Below are 20,061 nucleotides of genomic sequence, written 5' to 3'. Positions count from 1 at the left end.
GCCCAGAAATATTTGGCCTGTGATGAAAGCTTTGTGATTTCAGCTCTGCAGGCCACTATTTTGGATATTAAATGAAACAACTGAGATGTAATTGGAGTAGAAACTTTCAGGTTTAATTAACCCCTTAGCGACAGAGCCAGTTTGCAGCTTAATGACCAGGCCAATTTTTACAATTCTGACCACTGTCCCTTTATGAGGTTATAACTCTGGAACGCTTTAATGGATCCTGCTGATTCTGAGATTGTTTATTCGTGACATATTGTACTTCATGTTAGTGGTAAAATTTCTTCGATAAGTCTTGTGTTTATTTATGAAAAAAACAGAAATATGGCAAAAAAATTTAAAATTTTGCAATTTTAAAACTTTAAATTTTTATGCCCTTAATTCAGAGAGATGTGTCACATTAATTTCTTAATAAATAACATTTCCCACATGTCTACTTTACATCAGCACAATTTTGGGAGCAAAATTTTTTTTGTTAGGAAGTTATAAGGGTTAAAAGTTGACCAGCGATTTCTCATTTTTACAACAAAATTTACAAAGCCATTTTTTTTAGGGACCACATCATATTTAAAGTCATTTTGAGGGGTGTACATGACAGAAAATACCCAAAAGTGGCACCATTCTAAAAACTAGACCCCTCAAGGTGCTCAAAACCACATTCAAGAAGTTTATTAACCCTTTAAGTGCTTCACAGGAACGAAAGCAATGTGGATGGAAAACATTAACATTTAACTTTTTTTTGGAAAAAAATTACTTCAGAACCAATTTTTTTTATTTTCACAAGTGTTAAATGAGAAAATCAACCACAAAATTTGTTGTACAATTTCTCCTGAATACGCCGATACCCCATATGTGGGGGTAAACCCCTTTTTCAGCACACGGCAGAGCTCGCAAGGGATGGAGCACCGTTTGACTTTTTCAACGCAGAATTGGCTAGAATTAAGATCGGATGCCATGTTGCGTTCGGAGAGCCCTTAATGTGCCTAAACAGTGGAAAACTCCAACAAGTGACCCCATTTTGGAAACTAGACCCATGAAGGAACTTATCTAGATGTGTGGTGAGCACTTTGAACCTTCAAGTGCTTCACAGAAGTTTATAACGTAGAGCCGTGAAAATAAGAAATCCATTTTTTTTTCCACAAAAATGATCTTTTCACCCCCAAATTTTTATTTTTACAAGGGTAACAGGAGAAATCATACCCCCACAGTTATTATGCGATTTGTCCTGAGTACGCTGATACCCCATATGTGGGGAGGAACCACTGTTTGGGCGCATGGGAGAGCTCAGAAGGGAAGGAGTGCCATTTTGGAATGCAGACTTTGATGGAATGGTCTGCGGGCATCATGTTGCGTTTGCAGAGCCCCTGATGGGCCTAAACAGTGGAAACCCCCAACAAGTGACTCCATTTTGGAAACTAGACCCATGAAGGAACTTATCTAGATGTGTGGTGAGCACTTTGAACCTTCAAGTGCTTCACAGAAGTTTATAACGTAGAGCCGTGAAAATAAGAAATCCATTTTTTTTCCACAAAAATGATCTTTTCGCGCCCAAATTTTTATTTTTACAAGGGTAACAGGAGAAATCATACCCCCACAGTTATTATGCGATTTGTCCTGAGTACACTGATACCCCATATGTGGGGGGGAACCACTGTTTGGGCGCATGGGAGAGCTCGGAAGGGAAGGAGTGCCATTTTGGAATGCAGACTTTGATGGAATGGTCTGCGGGCATCATGTTGCGTTTGCAGAGCCCCTGATGGGCCTAAACAGTGGAAACCCCCCACAAGTGACCCCATTTTGGAAATTAGACCCCCTAAGGAACTTATCTAGATGTGTGGTGAGCATTTTTAAGCCCCAAGCGCGTCACAGAAGTTTATAAACGCAGAGCCGTGAAAATAAAAAGTCTTTTTTATTTCCACAAAAGTGATTTTTTAGACCCCAATTTTTAGACCCCCAAAGTTGGTAAATAGTGGAAACCCCTCAATTCTTGCTCCAACCCTAACCCCAACACACCCCTAACCCTAATCCCAACCCTAATCCTAATCCTAACCCTAATCCTAGTTCGCCCTAACCCTAGCCCAACCCTAGCCCAACCCTAACCCTTAACCCTAGCCCAACCCTAACCCTACCCTAACCCTTAACCCTAGCCCTAACCCTAGCCTAGCCCTAACCCTAGCCTAACCCTAGCCCTAGCCTAACCCTAGCCTAACCCTAACCCTAGCCTAACCCTAACCCTAGCCTAACCCTAACCCTAGCCTAACCCTAACCCTAGCCTAACCCTAGCCTAACCCTAACCTAACCCTAACCCTTATGGAAAACTGAAAAAAAAAATATTTTTTTTATTTCATTATGTGTGCCTATATAAGGGGATGATAAACGGGGGGGTTATGTACTATTTTTATTATTTTGATCACTATGATCGTTTATCATAGTGATCAAAATAATGAATGGAATCTGCCAGCCGGAGCCAGCAGATTCCCGGCGGGCGCACTGCGCATGCGCCCGCCATTTTCAAGATGGCGGCGCCCATCGGATGACGCCGGCGGGCGCGGGACCACCGGGAGGGGACAGAGGACAAGGGAGAGGTACCGGGAGGGGACCGGTGGGATCGGGGACCCTATTTCTCTATCCTCTGATGTGCGATCACATCAGAGGAAAGAGAAATTAAATGTAAAATCGCGGCTTTTTTTTTTTTTTGCGGTCACCGTTATAGGGTTAATAACGGCGATCGCAAAAGCGGGGGTCGGTGAAAACCGACCGATTCATGTTCTCTGGGGTCTCGGCTACCCCTGGCAGCCGAGACCCCGGAGAAAATCCGACACTGGGGGAGCTATTCACTTAAATCACAGCGCCGTGAATTAACGGCGCTGTGGTTTAAGTACCCTTAATTACCGCCGTTAAAAGGCGTATCGGCGGTCGTTAAGGGGTTAAACAGGTTGAATAAAAATATCTCATGACACGTTTATGAATTGCAGCCATTTTCATACAAAGCCTCCTCATTTCAGGGGCTCAAAAGTAACTGGACAAATTAACTTTCCCATAAAGAAATTGTTCATTTTTAATACCTTGTAGAGAATCCTTTGCAGGCAATGACGGCCTTAAGTCTGGGACCGTGGACGTCACCAAACACTGGGTCTCCTTCTTTCTTTGCCACCTTTACTGCAATGACTGCAGTTGTTTCTGTTTGTGGGTCTTTCTGCCTTACGTTTTGTCTTAAGCATGTGAAATGCAGCTTGAGGGGAGAGATCTGGTGATTGATCGCCCTGTATACACAGGATTAATCCTGCTGCTTCTGTCTCCAGTCACATCATTAATAAACACCATTGACCCGGTGCCATTGGAAGCCATGTATGCCCGCCCCATCACACCGTCTCCACCATGTGTTAGAGCATGTGCTGTGATTTGGATCAGGAGCAGTTCCAAGCCTCCTCCATACTTTCTTCTTCCCATCATTCTGGTACTGGTTGATCTTAGTTTTGCTTTTTCAGAACATTGCAAGTTCTTTAGATTTTTTTCTGACAAAGTCTAATCTGACCTTTCCATTTTTAAGGCTGTATTTGATCTCATGAAGTCTTCTCTTTATGGCTGTAGGCATTCATGCTTACATTTAGGCATTAGGTAGCATTCACACAGGCACTAGATTCTTCTGTCAAAACAATGAGACGCTTAGCTCCAAAAAACAAAACCATAAACACAAAATCCCTATCCTTTTCCAGGCGCTAACTAAACAATATAGACCCTGGCTACTCACACAAGGCTGAGCTAGAACCCAGTTCAGTCAAACTAAGCCGCTCTTGTCCATAGCAACCAGTGACTCTTGCAGTTTGGTGCACACGGCCTGTGAAGTCTCTTCTCAGAGAGATTCTGGCTTGTCACTCTCCAGTCCAACCCAATCCACTCTGCTCAGCTTCCCCAGCTGACTGACTAAGGTGAACACCTAGCCTGGGTATAAGCAGGGCTAGCTAGGTGCAACTAATCAGAGCCTGTAGGGATAGATTTAACCCTAGCCTACCTGGCATTGCTATAGTTCCACCATTCTGCCCAAAGCCAGGGACTGGGCACCATCTGAGCACACACAGAGCCTACATGGCTTTTACCCCTTAAAGGACCAAGCCACTTTGTAGGTTAATGACCAGGCCTTAATTTTGAAATCTGACCACTATCACTTTATGAGGTTATAACTCTGAAACGCTTCAACGAATCCCCGCTGATTCTGAGACAGCTTTTTCATTACATATTGTACTTTATGATAGTGGTAAAATTTCTTCAAAATTTCTTGTGTTTATTTGTGAAAAAAAATGTAAATTTGGCAAAAAAAAATGTGAAAATTTCACAATTTTCAAACTTTTAATTTTTATGCCCCTAAATCAGAGCATTATGTCACACAAAATAGTTAATAAATAATATTTCCCACGTCTGCTTTACATCAGCACAATTTTTGAAACATACTTTTTTGTTAGGAAGTTATAGGGGTTAAAAATTGACCAGCAATTTCTCATTTTTGCAACAAAATTTACAAAACTATTTTTTAGGGATCACCTCACATTTGAAGTCACTGTAGGAGCCTATATGACAGAACATACCCAAAATTGACACTATGCTAAAAACTGCACCCCTCAAGTTGTTCAAAACCACATTCAAAAAGTTTAATAACCCTTTAGGCGCTTCACAAGAATTGAAGCAATGTGGAAGGAAAAAAATTAACATTTAACTTTTTTTCACAAAAATTTTACTTCGTACACAATTTTTCTTATTTTGTCAAGGGTATCAGGAGAAAATGAACCACAATATTTGTTGTGCAATTTCTTATGAGTACACCTATACCCCATGTGTGGAGGAAGACCACTCTTTAGGTGCACAGCAGGGCTCAGAAGGGAAGGACCACTATTTGAGGTTTTGAATGTAAAATTGGCTGGAATCGAGAGCGGACACCATGTCACGTTTGGAGAGCCCCTGATGTACTGACCTAAAGAGTGGAAGATCCCCACAAGTCACCCCATTTTGGAAACTATTCCCCCAAGGAACTTATCTAGATGTGTGTTTAGCACTTTGAACCCCAAATGCTTCACAGAAGTTAATAACGTAGAGCCGTGAAAATAACAAAAATCATATTTTTTTCCACAAAAATAATCTTTTTGCCCTCAATTTTTTATTTTCCAAAGGGAAACAGGAGAAATTGGACCCCAAAAGTTGTTGTGCAATTTGTCCTGAGTATGCTGATACCCCAAATGTGGGGGTAAATAACTGTTTGAGCGCATGGCAGGGCTCGGAAAGGAAGGAGCGCCATTTGACTTATCAACACAAAATTGGCTGGAATTGAAATTGGACGCCATGTCGCATTTGGAGACTTCCTGATGTACTTTAAACAGTGGAAACCACCTATAAATGTCCCCATTTTGGAAACTAGACCCCCCAAGGAACTTATCTAGATGTGTGGTGAGCACTTTGAATCCCCATGTGCTTCACAGAAGTTTATAACGTAGAGCTGTGAAAATATAAAAATTATATTTTTTCCACAAAAATGATCTTTTTGCCTCCATTTTTTTTTTCCCAAGGGTAACGGGAAATTGGACCCCAAAAGTTGATACCCCATATATGGGGGTAGACCAATGTTTGGACTCATGGCAGAGCTCAGAAGGAAAGGAGCACTGTTTGACTTTTTCAACGCAAAATTGGCTTGAATTGAGATTGGACTCTATGTCGCATTTGGAGAGTTCCTGATGTGCTTAAACAGTGGAAACAGCCTTAAGTGACACCATTTTGGAAACTAGACCCCTGAAGGAACTTATCTAGATGTGTGGTGAGCATCTTGAACCACCAGGTGCTTCAAAGAAGTTTATAACAGAGCTAAGAAACGTAAAAAAAAAAAATTTCCCACAAGTTTTGTTTCAGCCTCAAAATTTTAATTTTCTCAATGGTAACTGGAGAAAATGGACCCCAGAATTTGTTGTGCAATTTCTTTTGAGTGTGCCAATATCCCATGTGTGGTGAAAACTACTTTTGAGGCACAGTGCAAAGCTCAAAAGGGAAGTAGCGCCATAATAGTGCAGATTATACTATTGTGGTTTGAAGGTGCCATGATCCACTGGGAGAGCCCCTGAGGTGCCAGAACAGTAGAATGCCCCATACGTGACCCCATTTTACAAACTATACCTCTCAATTAATTAATCTAGGGGTGTAATAATCATATTGATACCAAGGGTGTGTTACAGAATTTTATACCATTGGGCAGTGAAGAAAAAATAATTACATTTTTACCACTAAAATTTTGTTTTAGCCCCAGATTTAACATTTTTCACACAAGAAGTGAATAAAATTGGCAGCAGAATGTGTCCCACAATTTCTACTGAATATAGAAATTCACCATATGTGGCTATACAGTACTGCTTAGCCATACGGAGAGTCTCGGTAGGGATGGATCGCTATTTGCCTCCTGGAGAGCAGATTTTCCTAGAATAGTTTGCGGACTCCCCCTTCCCCCCAAGTAACCCCATTTTGGAAATTCTACCCCTGCCAAATGTGAATGCTAAAGGTGGTTTATGCACACTGGAGCGCAGAAGCCAGGGGGACATTTGGATTTGGGAGCGCAGAATTTGCTGAATCTCTTTTGGCTTTTCCAGAGCCTTTGTGTTACCAATATCGTGGAAGCCCCCTATATTTTTGTTAACAGATGACAGACCTGAGTGGGGACTTTTTTGTGGATTGAGTTGAAGTTTTTATTGGGAACATTTTTTATAACGTTTGTGATCACATTTATCCAGTGCTCTATGCGGGGCACTTACTTTGGGGTTTCCATCTAAATCTCCGAACTACGTGACAGTTGAAACCCCTGAGGGATGCATTCACTATAATGAGGCAGCAGAGTTACTCTGGACTCTGTCAGGCCTCTGTTCAGCATTGTTCTTCCTTTCAGAGGTGCACAAAACTATGGTGGACTGCATTTTTATGCACGTCGAAAAAGACAGACACCACCGGATCACAGGTCCTATGGCTTTCACAGTGCCTCCATCTGCCTCATTATAGGGAATCTTCCGCCGACAGTTCTGTCTGAACCTCGTATTTCAGAGATTTACATGGAAGCCCCGATGCAAGTGCTCAGCATAGAGTGCAGGATAAATGAGCGCCAAGCCTTACTACGATCTTTGGTAGGCAGAGTGAAAAAATCCACAGCAGGTGAAGAATTGGTTTTATTTTTTACGCCGTTCCTCGTGTGGTATAATTGATTAGACGACTTTATTCTTCGGGTCAGTGCGATTAGAGTTATACCAGATTTATATCCTTTTTTTATGTTTAGCATCTCTCACACACTAAAAGACGCTTTTTTCTGCTAGAAGTTTTTGCATCACCATATTTTGAGAGGTATAAATTTTTCCCTATTTCGGCCCACAGAGTCATGTGAGGGCTTGTTTTTTGCAGGACAAGCTGACGTTTTTATTGGTACCATTTTCGAGCATGACATATTTTGATTGCTTTCTACTCCGATTTTTGTGGAGGCAGAATGAATAAAAACCAGCAATTCAGGAAATTGTTTTTATCTCAGAAAGATGACTTTAGGCTCCCTTGGTTGCGCAATGAGTTCTCTCTAGCCAAATATCTTTCCAAGAGGCTCACAAGGCCATCTGCATTCTGGGGATTTTCTTGGGCAACCCAGCTTTGCACGGATATAGGTAGTGAGTGGAAAAAACAGTTCACTACCACTCTTTCCACCATCTGGGCTGGAGAGCAGATTACAGGCTGCAGCCATTTCTTCAACAGCTGTAACAGGTCAAACATCTGAGACCAGGGAGGCTTTTCCCTGTGGTAGACTAGAGGTGCACCCAATGTGCCCTGATGATCAGGGTTACGTGCCATAATGATAATCTCCATCAATGATTTTACAAAAACACCACCCCCCTAATGAAGGAGCTTGCTTCCGAAACGCGCGTCGGGTTGCGTGGTATCAAGACCTGGCAACTCTTAAAGGTATATCCTCCCCTTACTTTTATCCTATGGCACTTTAGCACTATGCACTTCCAATATACTACTGAAGTACCTTGTTTACACTGACACGTGCACTTTAGTCTCTACCCCTAAGTGTGGCCCCTGAATTTTATTTTGCATTTGATTATTTATACATTTTTTTAGGTCACTAATATTTTGAAATTTGTGCACCTTATTTATTTATTTTTTTGCTTCCATGTGAGCCTCCTATTTGATTTTATTACACATTGGAATAATTAAATTCCTTCATTGGTACCTTTTGATGAATTTTGGAGTAATTTATTTATTTTGATTCTAATTATATTGTATATAATTATGTCACTAATACCTTTAACCTGCCATTTGTAATATTGGTTTTTATATATACAAAATATTCTCTTTTATATCTTCTCTTTTAGGCCAAACCATTTATGTATCTTGGTACGTGCACATTTTATATTGTGCCACTTGTTTGTAATTTTTTTTCATTGTATTGAATGTATCTTTTTATTATATATTCCTTGTCTGGATATCTCTTGGCTTTCCATGGTTTGGGTTTTCGATTAGTATCCTGCTGGGCAAGGTCGTAGTATGATTTCTGCGGTTCCCCACTAAGGTGTACGGAGCTAGGATCACTGTCCATGCGCCTATCTACACAAAACAGACCCTGGCTACTCACACACGGCTGAGAAAGTCCCAGTTCGGTCACACAAAATGGCCGTTGTCCATAGCAATCAGTGATACTAGCAGTTTAATGCACACAGCCTGTGCAGTCTCTTCTCAGAAAGATTCTGATTGCTAGCCAACTAATCAGAGCCTGTATACCTGGCTGTGCTACATGGTAGACTTAGATTCTAAAACATCAACTTCATGGAGAGTGTTCTTCAATTGCGTGGATGTTATGAAGGGGCTTTTCTTCAACAAGGAAAGGATACTGCAATTATCCCCCACTGTTGTTTTACGTGGACAACCAGGCTTTTTTGAGTTTCCAAGCTCACCAAGGCGCTCTTTTTTGCACAATGTACCAAAATGTTGATTTGGCCACTCCTAACATTTCTGCTCCCTCTGATGGATTTTTCCTTTTTTTCAGGCTAATGATGGTCTATTTTTCTTGCCAATGTGAGCTCCTTTGACAGCATGTTATGGATTCACAGCAACAGTGTCCAAATGCAAATGCCACACCTGGAATCAGCTCCAGACCTTTTACCTGCTTAACTAATGATGGATTAATGAGGGAAAAGCCCATTAAAGAGCTTTTGAGATAATTGTCCAATTACTTTTGGTCCCTTTAAAAAGAGGCAGCTACATATTAAAGACCTGTAATTCCTAAACCCTTACTCCAATTAGGATGTGAATACCCTCAAATTAAAACTGAGAGTCTGCACTTGAAGTCAATATTGATTATATAACCATCTTGAATGTTTTGGTAAACCACTAAAATGCCAAAACGTGTGTTACTGCAAATATTTTTGGACCTAATTGAATTTGGATGCCACATGGTGCACCCCTACACTGGCGATCAATATACCTCTATATAGTTGGGTCCATGAGATCTGGGGGTTGGAAGAGCATTCAAAAAAAAGTGTAAATTGCAGATGCTAAACTGCTCAAATTTGGGTAATCTTACCAGGTTTCATTCCTGCCATTTCTGATATGATGTGTGATCTATTTGCACCTTGAAGATCGTGACATTATCTTCATTCTGAAACAAACAAAAAAAAATAAGAATCCATTGCCACATGCAGATTGATAAATGCTACTTATTTGAGGCCTGTATGGTGGAGGGTGACTGACCCTTGACTTTTATTACCTCTAGTTTACCAGGCACAGCGCCATACCTACTGCTGTGGCTGTGTCTGGTACTGCTGGTGCAATGTAAATGGGGCACGCAGGATTAATCAACAGCAGGTCACACCCAGAGAGCGCTTCAGGCATCTGGAGTTGGTTTCAGTAGATAGTGCCAGTAGAGACACCCCTGGAAATGGGTCGCCAAACTCCCCCTGGCATCTGAGCGGCAAATTTGCCTAAACTGGATATGGCGAAACTTCAGAATTTTGCTACTGGATTTACTAAAGACAACACCAGCCCTTATGGCCTATTAGGGCCACATAGACGCCATACATTAACTGATCGGGTGCGTATGAAAGGGGCTGCCCTAGATCCAGTGCTGATTTGTTGAGGAAATGTTGCGCTTTTTAAGTCATTGACTTGAGGGAAATGAAAGGAAACTACATCTCCGGATGTAGCCCCTGGCCTCCGATAGGTCTGTGCACTACAGCTGGATATATACTGTATATACCACAGCTGGCACCTGCCCTGAATGAATGAATTACGTTTTTTTTTTTTTTTTTTTAAATATATACGTTTTTATCACTTTTTTAAGCTGCATTTTTTTTTTGTCTCTTTTTGATATGTCATGTTTTAAATAGAACTGTTTTTAAAACTTCCTGGTATTTGACAAAACTTTATTGACAGTCATGTGTAAATTAACAATACCATGCGTTTTTTTACCTGCGGAACTTCATGATCTCATTCAAGTCTATAGGGAAAAATCCGCAAAAATACAAAAACAAAAACACCTTTACCACAAGAAAAACTGACATGTTGCGGATATAAAAAAAAAACGCACCGCAGGTGAAAAAAAAGATTTCTATAAATCCCATCTACTTTGTAGGAACGGTAAGATGTTGCAATTTTTTTTTTGCAGAGCAAAAACACTCAGCTACCAAATCCTCATCGTAGGAATTTAGCCTGAGAGGTTGGGATTGGGGGAAGGTTTTTTTTGTAACACCTTTAACAACATGATTGTGGGGGCTGATGGCATTGTCATGGGGGACACTGAAGGCCGCTGTCGGCCATGCTTCGACACCTATGCAACCTGGGGCAATTATAGAAATACATTGCACTGCAAGTTAAAAGAAATATATAAAACGCTATTAAATATTTAAAAAATATATATATATTATATAGATAGAAACACAAACATAAAAGTAAATACAATCTAAAAATAAATAACTAAAAATGTTAACTATTAGTTTTTAAAAAATATATGAACAGAAAGTAACACTGACCCCAAAAAGGTCATGATAAAACTACAGCTCGTACCACAAGAAAAAAACAAGCCCCAATACAACTGTATGACCGAAAAATTGATCCTAGGTGATGAAATATTGCAATGTTTATTAACCTTGGGGTCCAGCCTTCCCCTATTCTATGCGGTCTGCACCCACATTGGCCATGCAGAGCTGTAGGAAAGCTGGGGATGGCGGTGATCGGAATCAGATAGGGAGATGGCTTGCAGGAGGAAATGTCTCCAGGCTCTGCTATCACACAGGGGCTGAGGTCTCTATGGACGCCCCCTGCACAGACCTCCCTCCTCTCTGCTCCCCGCCTCTGACACGTCCTCCATGGCCCCCGCCGCCGTGGTCGTGCTCCTTCTCCTCCCGGGGCTGCTGCTCCCGTCCTCGGGTGAGGAGCCCTCATCTCCCGCCTTGGTCATTGCGCTACTGGCCCGTAACGCCGCACATGCGCTGCCCTACAGCCTGGGGGCGCTAGAGAGGTTGCAATACCCAAAGGAGAGGACCTCCATCTGGTGAGAGGCCATTGCTGCAGGCACTACAACTCCCAGCCTTCACAGTGCAAGCGAGTGGGGTCACATTGCTACCAGAAAGTTGCCATAAGTCTGACTTTTCTCAGTGTGACCCCGTTCTCTGTCTTTAGGCAGCCATCTGTAGGTGCCCTTGAGCTGTAATTTACTGTTATTTTTGTCATTTGCGCAGGAGCGTGACCGACCACAATGAGGACGGGACCCTGAAGGTGCTGCAACGGTGGCTGGAGTCGGTGCGGCCGTCGTATCGCTCCGTGGTGTGGAGAGCGCAGGAATCGCCCAGGTGACGTCCGCACGCCCGAGCATGTTACATAGATAAGTCACATACCTCGCCATAAAGCTCAGTGGTCCAAGCGCCGGGCCGGCAAATTCCTTCCTTGTCCTGGAGTAATTTTTTTCCAAAGTTGCAGAGGGAAAAAAAAAATAGCGCGACATGCAGCAGTTTTTTTTTTCCAGCAAAGACGCACATGTATTGGGTCCGTTGGGCGCCATTGGTGACGGGTCTGACGCTGCTGCTCCGTTTAGTCTATGGCACTTATGAAGGCAGCGCTGCGGAGCCATAAACCTAGGCTGGAGCCGCAGGGCACACGCTCTACTAGCGGTACCTAGAAACCCCTCCTGGCCATGGTCTTACAGCTAGGGGGGCTGCTAGTAAATCTAAGGTCTTACACTTATGTAAGCCGTAAGACCCTTTTAATTGGGGGTCCCTGTGGTCAATCTAACCTCACCGACCCAATGTGGCGGCTCCTATGTGACCACTTGCAAAATGTTTCCTTTGCTTCTGAGCACTATTTGGCGGCATTGATTGGGCAGTGCATGGAGGGGCTACTATAGGTTAATTCTTGCCTCTATTCTTTTCAGATGGTATCCTGAAGAAACTGGTCCTAAACAGTGGCCTGAGGAGCGCTATGAGCACGTGATGAAGCTCAGACAGGAGGCCTTGGATTACGCCCGAGAGATCCAGGCCGACTATATTCTGGTAAGGCCTCATTCACACATCGCTGATCCCATATGTTTTCTAGACATGATTTCTTATCAGATAGAATATGTGCCTGTTATAGTCTGGGGGGCTGTTCACATGTGCGCTGCGGACTGAAGAAAAATGGCGTCATCTCCTATTTTGATCTGAGGGGGGTCTGTACACTGCAGATACTTGTCCACCAGCCTCTGTGCCATATCAGAAGGACACTAAGCTGTACGCAGCGGAGCAGTCTAACCTCGGCATCTTCCAGTTCATAGATGCAGACAACGTCCTGACCAATGTTCAGACGGTGCAGTTGCTCATGGCTTTGAATAAGACCCTGGTAGCGCCCATGTTGGATGCCCAGACTGGATTCTCCAACTTTTGGTGCGGGATAACTCCGCAGGTACGTGACCAATAATGCAAACATTTTCACTTGACCCTGGTAGACTGGAGTTGTCTAAAGTTTGGAAGTTATTCGGAATCTATAGTATAGGGAGTAATTTCTGGGTCAATGGAGGTCCGACCACCAATCCTGAAAATCGGGGCTCTGAACCAGAGCAGGTTGATCATATGCATTACCGATCCATTCATTCTTATTGGGACCCCCTGAGATAACAGCAGAGCAGTAGGCTGTTTTTCGGCACTCCTGTTAGAATGAATGGAGCGGTAGTGCGCATGATCAACCATCGCTCTGATTCAGAGCCCCGATTCTCAGGATCGATGGGGGTCTCAGTGGTCAACCCCCTTCCCCAGCAATCGAGACGTTACCCCTAATGTTGTCAGTAATTATCTGCATTCTTGTTGTCAGGGCTTTTATCGCCGGACCCCAGATTATTACCCCACAAAGAACCGCCAGCGCATCGGTTGCTTCCCTGTCCCTATGGTGCACTCCACCTTCCTGCTGGACCTGCGCAAGGAAGAGAGTAGCAAGCTGGCGTTTTACCCCCCTCACCCCAATTACACCTGGACCTTTGATGACGTTATTGTTTTTGCGTACTCGTGTTTGGCGTCCGGTACGTATAGGAAGACATCTGTCTTTCTAACGTGGCTTTTTCCCGGTGGTTGGTAACCATTCTTTGTTTCAGGAGTACAAGGTTACGTTTGCAATGAGCATCGTTTCGGATACATCAATGTACCCCCACTGCCGCACCAGGACCTGGAAGATGACCAGCTTAATTTTGTACACCTCATACTGGAAGCAATGGGTGAGCACCGACCCATCTAAAGAGGATTGTTATGGTGTATGTTGGCCTTTAGGTCGTGGCCATAGATACATACACATGAGCCACAATAATTGTGCTATAGTAGGGAACTGCATTCACAGCTTCAGAGCTGAAATCTCCCAGCATCCCCTGCTTGTTCAGCGTTCAGAATATGGGAATTTGCGGTAGTTTGAATCTTTCTAAATGTGATCGCCTTCTGTGATGGAGCTGGGGAGGAGAATCCTCTAAGAACGGTCTGATACTCATATCGGTCACTGCTCTCCGCTGCTCATTCACCTTTGGCTTTCTGTCTTTCAGTGGAAGGCTTCCCATTCACTGCGTCCCCACACGTGCCCCTGCCGGAAAAGCAACCAGACAAGATGGGATTTGATGAGGTTTGTGCACATGGTATGTTTTTGGGTGTCCATGTCCGGGAGGAGAGATCTTCCTGAGATGCTCAGTGTATTGGACACCATTTCCATTAATCTGATGTGATAGATGGATGAAGAAGATGGCCCCCGCGCTAACAGAAAGGATCTGGGGTCCAACAACCTCTGTATGATACCCCATCCAGCCCTTCTCCTGTAATGCACCTGTTTATCTGCTTTAGGTATTTCTCATAAATCTTCTCCGTCGCCCTGAACGTCGCGAGAGAATGCAGAGATCCCTGTATGAACAAGAAATATCCTGCCGGGTGGTGGATGCCGTGGATGGAAGGTAACCTCATATTGGATCTTAGACTGCGAGTAAACCTAAAATAATTCATTAATATTAAGCACCCTTGTCCTTTTAAAAAGACCTCAGCAGCTGAGATATTTTGAGGTTTTGCAGCAGCAAAGGTGTGTATTATGAGGTTCTGCAGCAGCTTAGATATTAAGAGTTTTTGCAGCAGCAGAGGTGTGTATTATGGGGTTTTGCAGCAAAGGCGTGTATTATGAGGTTCTGCAGCAACTAAGGTGTGTTATGTTCTGTGTAATGCAGACTGCAGCTGCTGAAGAACTTCAGAAAACAAAACCACATGTCAATCGATGGTTGACCAAGTAGAAGGAACTTCCGACAAAAGTGATGTATCTCAGGCCACTGCTGCACCTTACAGAGCCGGCGCTTGTCTCTGTATAATGGACAGAATGTGATATTTGCACACAATTCTTACATACCTGTATAGATATGCATCATATGAGTATTATAACTCAGGATTTTTTTTAATATCCATGGCTTTCCTCTTTGGTCCCCAAAGAGGCTCGGCAGCTGCTGCGCAACCTGTCCATTCAGGAAAATGAGGAACTTAACGTCAGTCTATCAGGTTCTGCAGCAGCTGGGCTGTGCACTGTACAGTAGAGGAATATCTCTGGGGGAAGCAAGCGTTGGGCCTGATTGGGGGGAAGCAGGGCTGGATGCTGTGAGACCTGTCAGCGGCGTAGACTGCAACCTGCGCTGCTCATCAGATCAGACAGCCGCTCTGCGAGGTCCTGTAGAGCCGGCGCAGTCTAACATCAGAGCGCAGCAGTCGTGCAGATGCCACGCTTTTATATTGGTCTGTACATACATCACTGGATGTGCTGTCTCCTATAGGGCCCTGAACAGCAGCGACATCAAGCGTTTGGGCGTGAACCTGCTGCCGGGATTCTATGATCCATTCTCAGGTCGGACCCTCACAAAAGGAGAGGTGGGCTGTTTCCTCAGCCATTTTAAAATCTGGAAAGAGGTAACATCTAATGCTCTCTTATATCGCAATGTCTATAGGGGTGGGGGGCTTATGGATAAAGGGTTAATGTTAACATTTGAAGTTATCACAGATCCATAGGACAGATGATAACGTGCAGATCGGTGGGGGTCTCAGCCCTGAGAACAAACCTCAGGAATGCCCTCATCAGAATCGCTAGCTGTACATGCGTGACCCCGCTCTATTCATTATCTATAGGGGGCCACGCAAGGTGAGAATTAGCAATTTTTGGCAGTCCTGAAATGCAGAGAGACAAAAGAGCCCCCCTCTTTTTTTTTTTTTTTTTTTTTTTTTAAATTTAGTCAGGGGCCCCCATTGATTTGCAAGTTATCATGTATTCCATGGATCGGCGCTAACGTGAAATCTTGGAAATAACACTCTAATGGGGGAGGCTGCCTAAGCAGATACCTCTGATGCTGCACCAACACCTGTGTTTGCTTTGTAGCCAGCAACTGATTTGCCATTTTGGGTGTATATTTAAAGGGGTTGCCTTACGTCTTCTTTTCAAGAAGGGGTTGAATGTTGAAGCCGGGTGTCTGACTTCTGAAACCAGCCGCTGTTGGGGGCAATAGTGTTAGATGGCGGCCATGCAAATCAGCGTTGGTACAATGGATACATGGTCAGGCAGGTCCTTCCGAGTGGGGTACCACGAGTATCGGGCGGCTCTCTACTCTCATGTAGGGGTTATCCTGAACACGACGCGCTCTATGAAGTCTGTACGGAAAAGGGCCTCATTTTCAAAGGGGTATTGCCAAGATAGTAAGTTACCCCCTATCCTATAAGTAACTGTCTGTAGGGCTGTAGTGGAGGTCGAAAATGTTAATTTATGGTTATTCATGGTCTATGGCGCTGTTGTAAGGAGTTGAGCATATGATCAACCTTCACCCCATTCAGAAGGGTAGAGCCTTGTTATCAAAGTCACTGGGGGTCCATAAGTATGATCAGTAGCGTATAGGATGGGGGATAACTTGCTATAAAAGGGGTAGTTTAACAAACGACCGTCCTATTCCTTACGGCCCTTGTGGAGGGGGTCGTGCTCAGGATACGAGGCCGGATTAAAGGGTCGCTGATACTCCATGGTAACACCCCTTTAAATATGGACCCTGAGCGAGTTGTCGCCATGTACTGATAGTTCTTATACAAACGAACCTGGAAATCCGTATTGTGAGTCCGGCTGCTAATTTGTCTTGACAAGTGACAATCAAATTTCTGAGCCAGGTTGTCACCACCCATCCGCTACTCCTGTTGGCAGAATCACAGGGGGCGATAGCGAGTAGAAGACAATGCACATTTGTTTCACCTCCTGCAGTAAAATCTTGCCCCCACATTTCAGATTGCAGATCGGCATCTGGAGGTGACTCTGGTGTTTGAGGACGATGTCCGCTTTGAATCCTATTTCAAGAGAAAGATGATTCGCCTCCTGGGTGACGTCCGCAGCGCAGAGCTTGAATGGGACCTGATGTAAGGCGCTGGCGGTGTATTCAATGTGATCTGTGCCCGCGTCTGTGAGTGATAACTGACGATTCTCCCCATTACAGATATATAGGGAGGAAACAAGTGACCACAGCTCCCGAGAAGCCGGTGGAGAACGTGAGGAACCTAGTGGAGGCCGATTACTCCTATTGGACCCTGTGTTATATGATCTCCCTGCAGGGGGCACAGAAGCTGCTGAACGCGGAGCCCCTTTCTAAGATGCTCCCAGTAGATGAGTTCCTACCCATCATGTCAGACACGCACCCAAAGTAGGTGCCACCATGTTGGGTCCCTCAGTATCCCGTGTCCATCTACCAACCTGACGTCTTTTTTTCTCTTAATTTTGCAGCAAGGAATATAAAAGTCATTTTCCCATCCGAGACCTGAAGGTTTTCTCCGTGCATCCTCTTCTCGTTTACCCCACTCACTACACCGGGGATCCCAGCTGGGAAAGCGACACCGAGACGTCTACACTCTGGGATGACGACAACGTGCGGACCGACTGGAGCGGATCCCAGAAGACCCTCAAGGATTCTCGGGGGAACGTGCCTCATGGGCTGCGCTCTGCGACACGGGATGAGCTGTGATCCTGATGCTATACTGCAACGCTGGGCACAACCTATCACCCATAGAGCATGGACACAGGCGAACTGCAGAGGCACACTTCACATTAGTGCGGGCAGAGGGTCAGCACCATGCAGTCCTGCAGATAGGAACAGAATCCAATATTAATTCTCAGCTGCCAGAAGTGAATGTAGTATCCGTACAAGAAACTGCTAATTAAAGTGCCAATGTCATTAACGAGACCCCCGTACAAGAATTTGTAGAGGTACCCACTGTGCTGCTGAAAAGGACGGCCACGGCAATGAAAGAGCTTCTCCTCTATAAAGCATCAGGGTTGTCCAGGAATAAGATGAAGACCTGCCATCAGGCGCCGGTCCGCACTGTACGGTGCACAGCACTATGCACTGTGTAGTGGCCCTTATTGGGTATTGCCGTTCAGTTCCCATTGAAGTTAATGGGATTATTCGGTTTTGAAACCCCCCTCCAAGTATAGCTTATTTTAATTAAAAAAACACAATTGAGCTTTGCTCACCCTCCCTGGGTCCAGCACCGAGTCTCCACTGCAGCTCCCAGTGTCAGTCATTATCCACAGCGTGGAGCGCTCAGCGGCTCGTGCCAGCGACTTGGGCAGAGTCTCAGAGCTCAGTTACTGGCTGCAGTGTTGGTGCGCTGCGGAGACTGAGTGCTGGACCAAGGAGGTGAGTAATGCACGATTTTTTTTTTTTTTACAAAAAAAAAGCTGCCATGAGGGAAAAGTGAATTTCTGAAACTAGAAAACCAAGGTACCTAAGGATAGCTCTTCAATTTCTAAGTCTTGTACAACCCTATTGGCATCTTTAGGGTAGTAGGTTCGCACAGCAGGGGAAGCTGCAGATTTCACGTGTAGATTTCCGCAGAGGATTACAGTATCGGGCATGAAGACGAGATTTTACTGATACGACGCAGAATTTTCCCACGTGAAAACTCACCTGCGGAGCTGATTTTAGCTCCTTCCCTACGTAGGACGGTACTGGTAAAGGGGGGAAAAAAATCACCACCAAAATTTCCATTTGTTTGGTTGTTGCCGCATCTCCCTCTATAAACATTGTACGGTGCCCAAAATGGTACCAAGAAAATGAGCTCTGTCGATGGAAAAGTAAAAGAAAAAAATGGCAGTACAAAACTATTCTTTTTGAAAAGTTTTGTACCAGCCCTTATTCTGCCATCTTGATGGAAAAATAATAATAATAAAAAATTTTAAAAATCGCCTGATTGGGAAGACGTTAAAATCCCATGCAGATTTTACCCTCCTTTTTCCAGTGTATGACGGGGGTGAAACTTGCAGTAGAAAAATCTGCACCGCGTAAACCTATCCTTAAAGGGTCACGGTTACATGACAATGGTACTATATAGGGACTCCCATCTTATTTACAGAGTGGGACATAAATGTGTAGTAGATATGGGTCCTGGGAATATCGTTTCAATCACACTTTTTTTTTTTTTTAACATTTCCCTTTTTTTGGGCACAGGCCTCCTAGGAGGAGATGGAGTCAGAAGCACAGACTGAACTGTTTACAAGACTCGCTGTAGCATTACTGTACATAGACGGATTGTATGTGGGTGCGGGCCGGGGGACATCTTAGCATCTTACTTACAGAACTTTTTAGCTCTGCTTTCAACTCAGGGGGATCTGATGTGAACATTTTTTTATAAATATATTTGGACAATATTAATTAAAAGAGCAGCCCCTGACTAAGCCACCTTGCGGTGGCGACACGCGTCGGACACTCCACAAGCTCCCCCAAGTGAGCGGTATCATACTGGGACAATGCGGGCAGGACTTATTTCTTGCAGTCTTCAGAGGATTGTTTACTCTATTTCTAGGCTATCTTTTGTTATGCTTTAATAATAATCTTTATTTTAATAATAATAATCTTTAACCTAACCTGTTTGTTTCCTAGCCTGCCTGCAGTATTTCTGCATTATCTTCCCAGATTTTGTACGTGGCTTTACTTTATGATTGTAACAGGTCCACTCATTTATATGGGCATTGTTGGCAATTGTTTACATCTTGGGCACTTTAACCCTCTGGTGATGTCTATGGACATTCAAAGTGATTCACTTATGTGTTTGTTTTTTTTCTATACACTGTATTTTTTGAATGTTCCTGAATTTCAGTACATGTGTTTATTCACCTGAATTATTGTGGCCCATCTATCTCCATGGGCATTGATAGCTAATTATATGTCCCAGATGGGTGTCTTTTGTACATACTATCAAATAGTATTGGATTTATCCATCTATGTACAGTGTCTTATTTGACTGTGTATATGAATTGCATAGTGTCATTCAAATGCTCCATCCTTTAGCCACTTACTCTGCTCTCATGGGGTGTGTCTTTTTGGCTTTATCATGAGCCCTTTGTGTGTTTCTGTATCTGTCATCTTCTATGACTTTTAATTGCTTTTATATGGTGTTGTCTATGTGTACCTAATAAAATTTATACTATTGTGGTGATCCCTGGTCTTTTGGTCAGTAGCTTTTCTCTTATATTTTTACTCAGTCTTTGTTTATACTGATTGCAGGA

General features: G+C 43.7%; 1 protein-coding gene and 1 long non-coding RNA gene across 2 annotated transcripts in view; one reads left to right on the top strand and one right to left on the bottom strand.

The window, feature by feature from the left end:
• Positions 1 to 11,523, bottom strand: part of LOC141046598 (uncharacterized) — a 33,157-nt gene extending 21,634 nt beyond the window's left edge. The window contains exons 1-2 of the long non-coding RNA XR_012219618.1: positions 11,150 to 11,523; positions 9,590 to 9,664 (exon numbers count right to left, since the gene is read on the bottom strand). This is a non-coding gene — a long non-coding RNA (uncharacterized lncRNA). The remainder of the gene's footprint in view (positions 1 to 9,589; positions 9,665 to 11,149) is intronic.
• Positions 11,296 to 19,991, top strand: CERCAM (cerebral endothelial cell adhesion molecule). The gene is given in 13 exon segments (XM_073541073.1): positions 11,296 to 11,340; positions 11,343 to 11,554; positions 11,742 to 11,852; positions 12,431 to 12,548; positions 12,802 to 12,936; positions 13,342 to 13,546; positions 13,619 to 13,738; positions 14,054 to 14,130; positions 14,346 to 14,452; positions 15,308 to 15,440; positions 16,792 to 16,919; positions 16,997 to 17,200; positions 17,281 to 19,991. Coding segments are annotated over 13 exon segments (1,818 nt in total). The 5' UTR covers positions 11,296 to 11,310; the 3' UTR covers positions 17,519 to 19,991.
• Positions 19,992 to 20,061: the final 70 nt, after the last annotated feature.

The sequence above is a fragment of the Dendrobates tinctorius genome, unplaced genomic scaffold (genome assembly GCF_039654945.1).
Source record: "Dendrobates tinctorius isolate UK_male_01 unplaced genomic scaffold, ASM3965494v1 ptg000120l, whole genome shotgun sequence".
NCBI lineage: Eukaryota > Metazoa > Chordata > Amphibia > Anura > Dendrobatidae > Dendrobates > Dendrobates tinctorius.
This window is presented reverse-complemented; position numbering and strand designations above follow the sequence as displayed.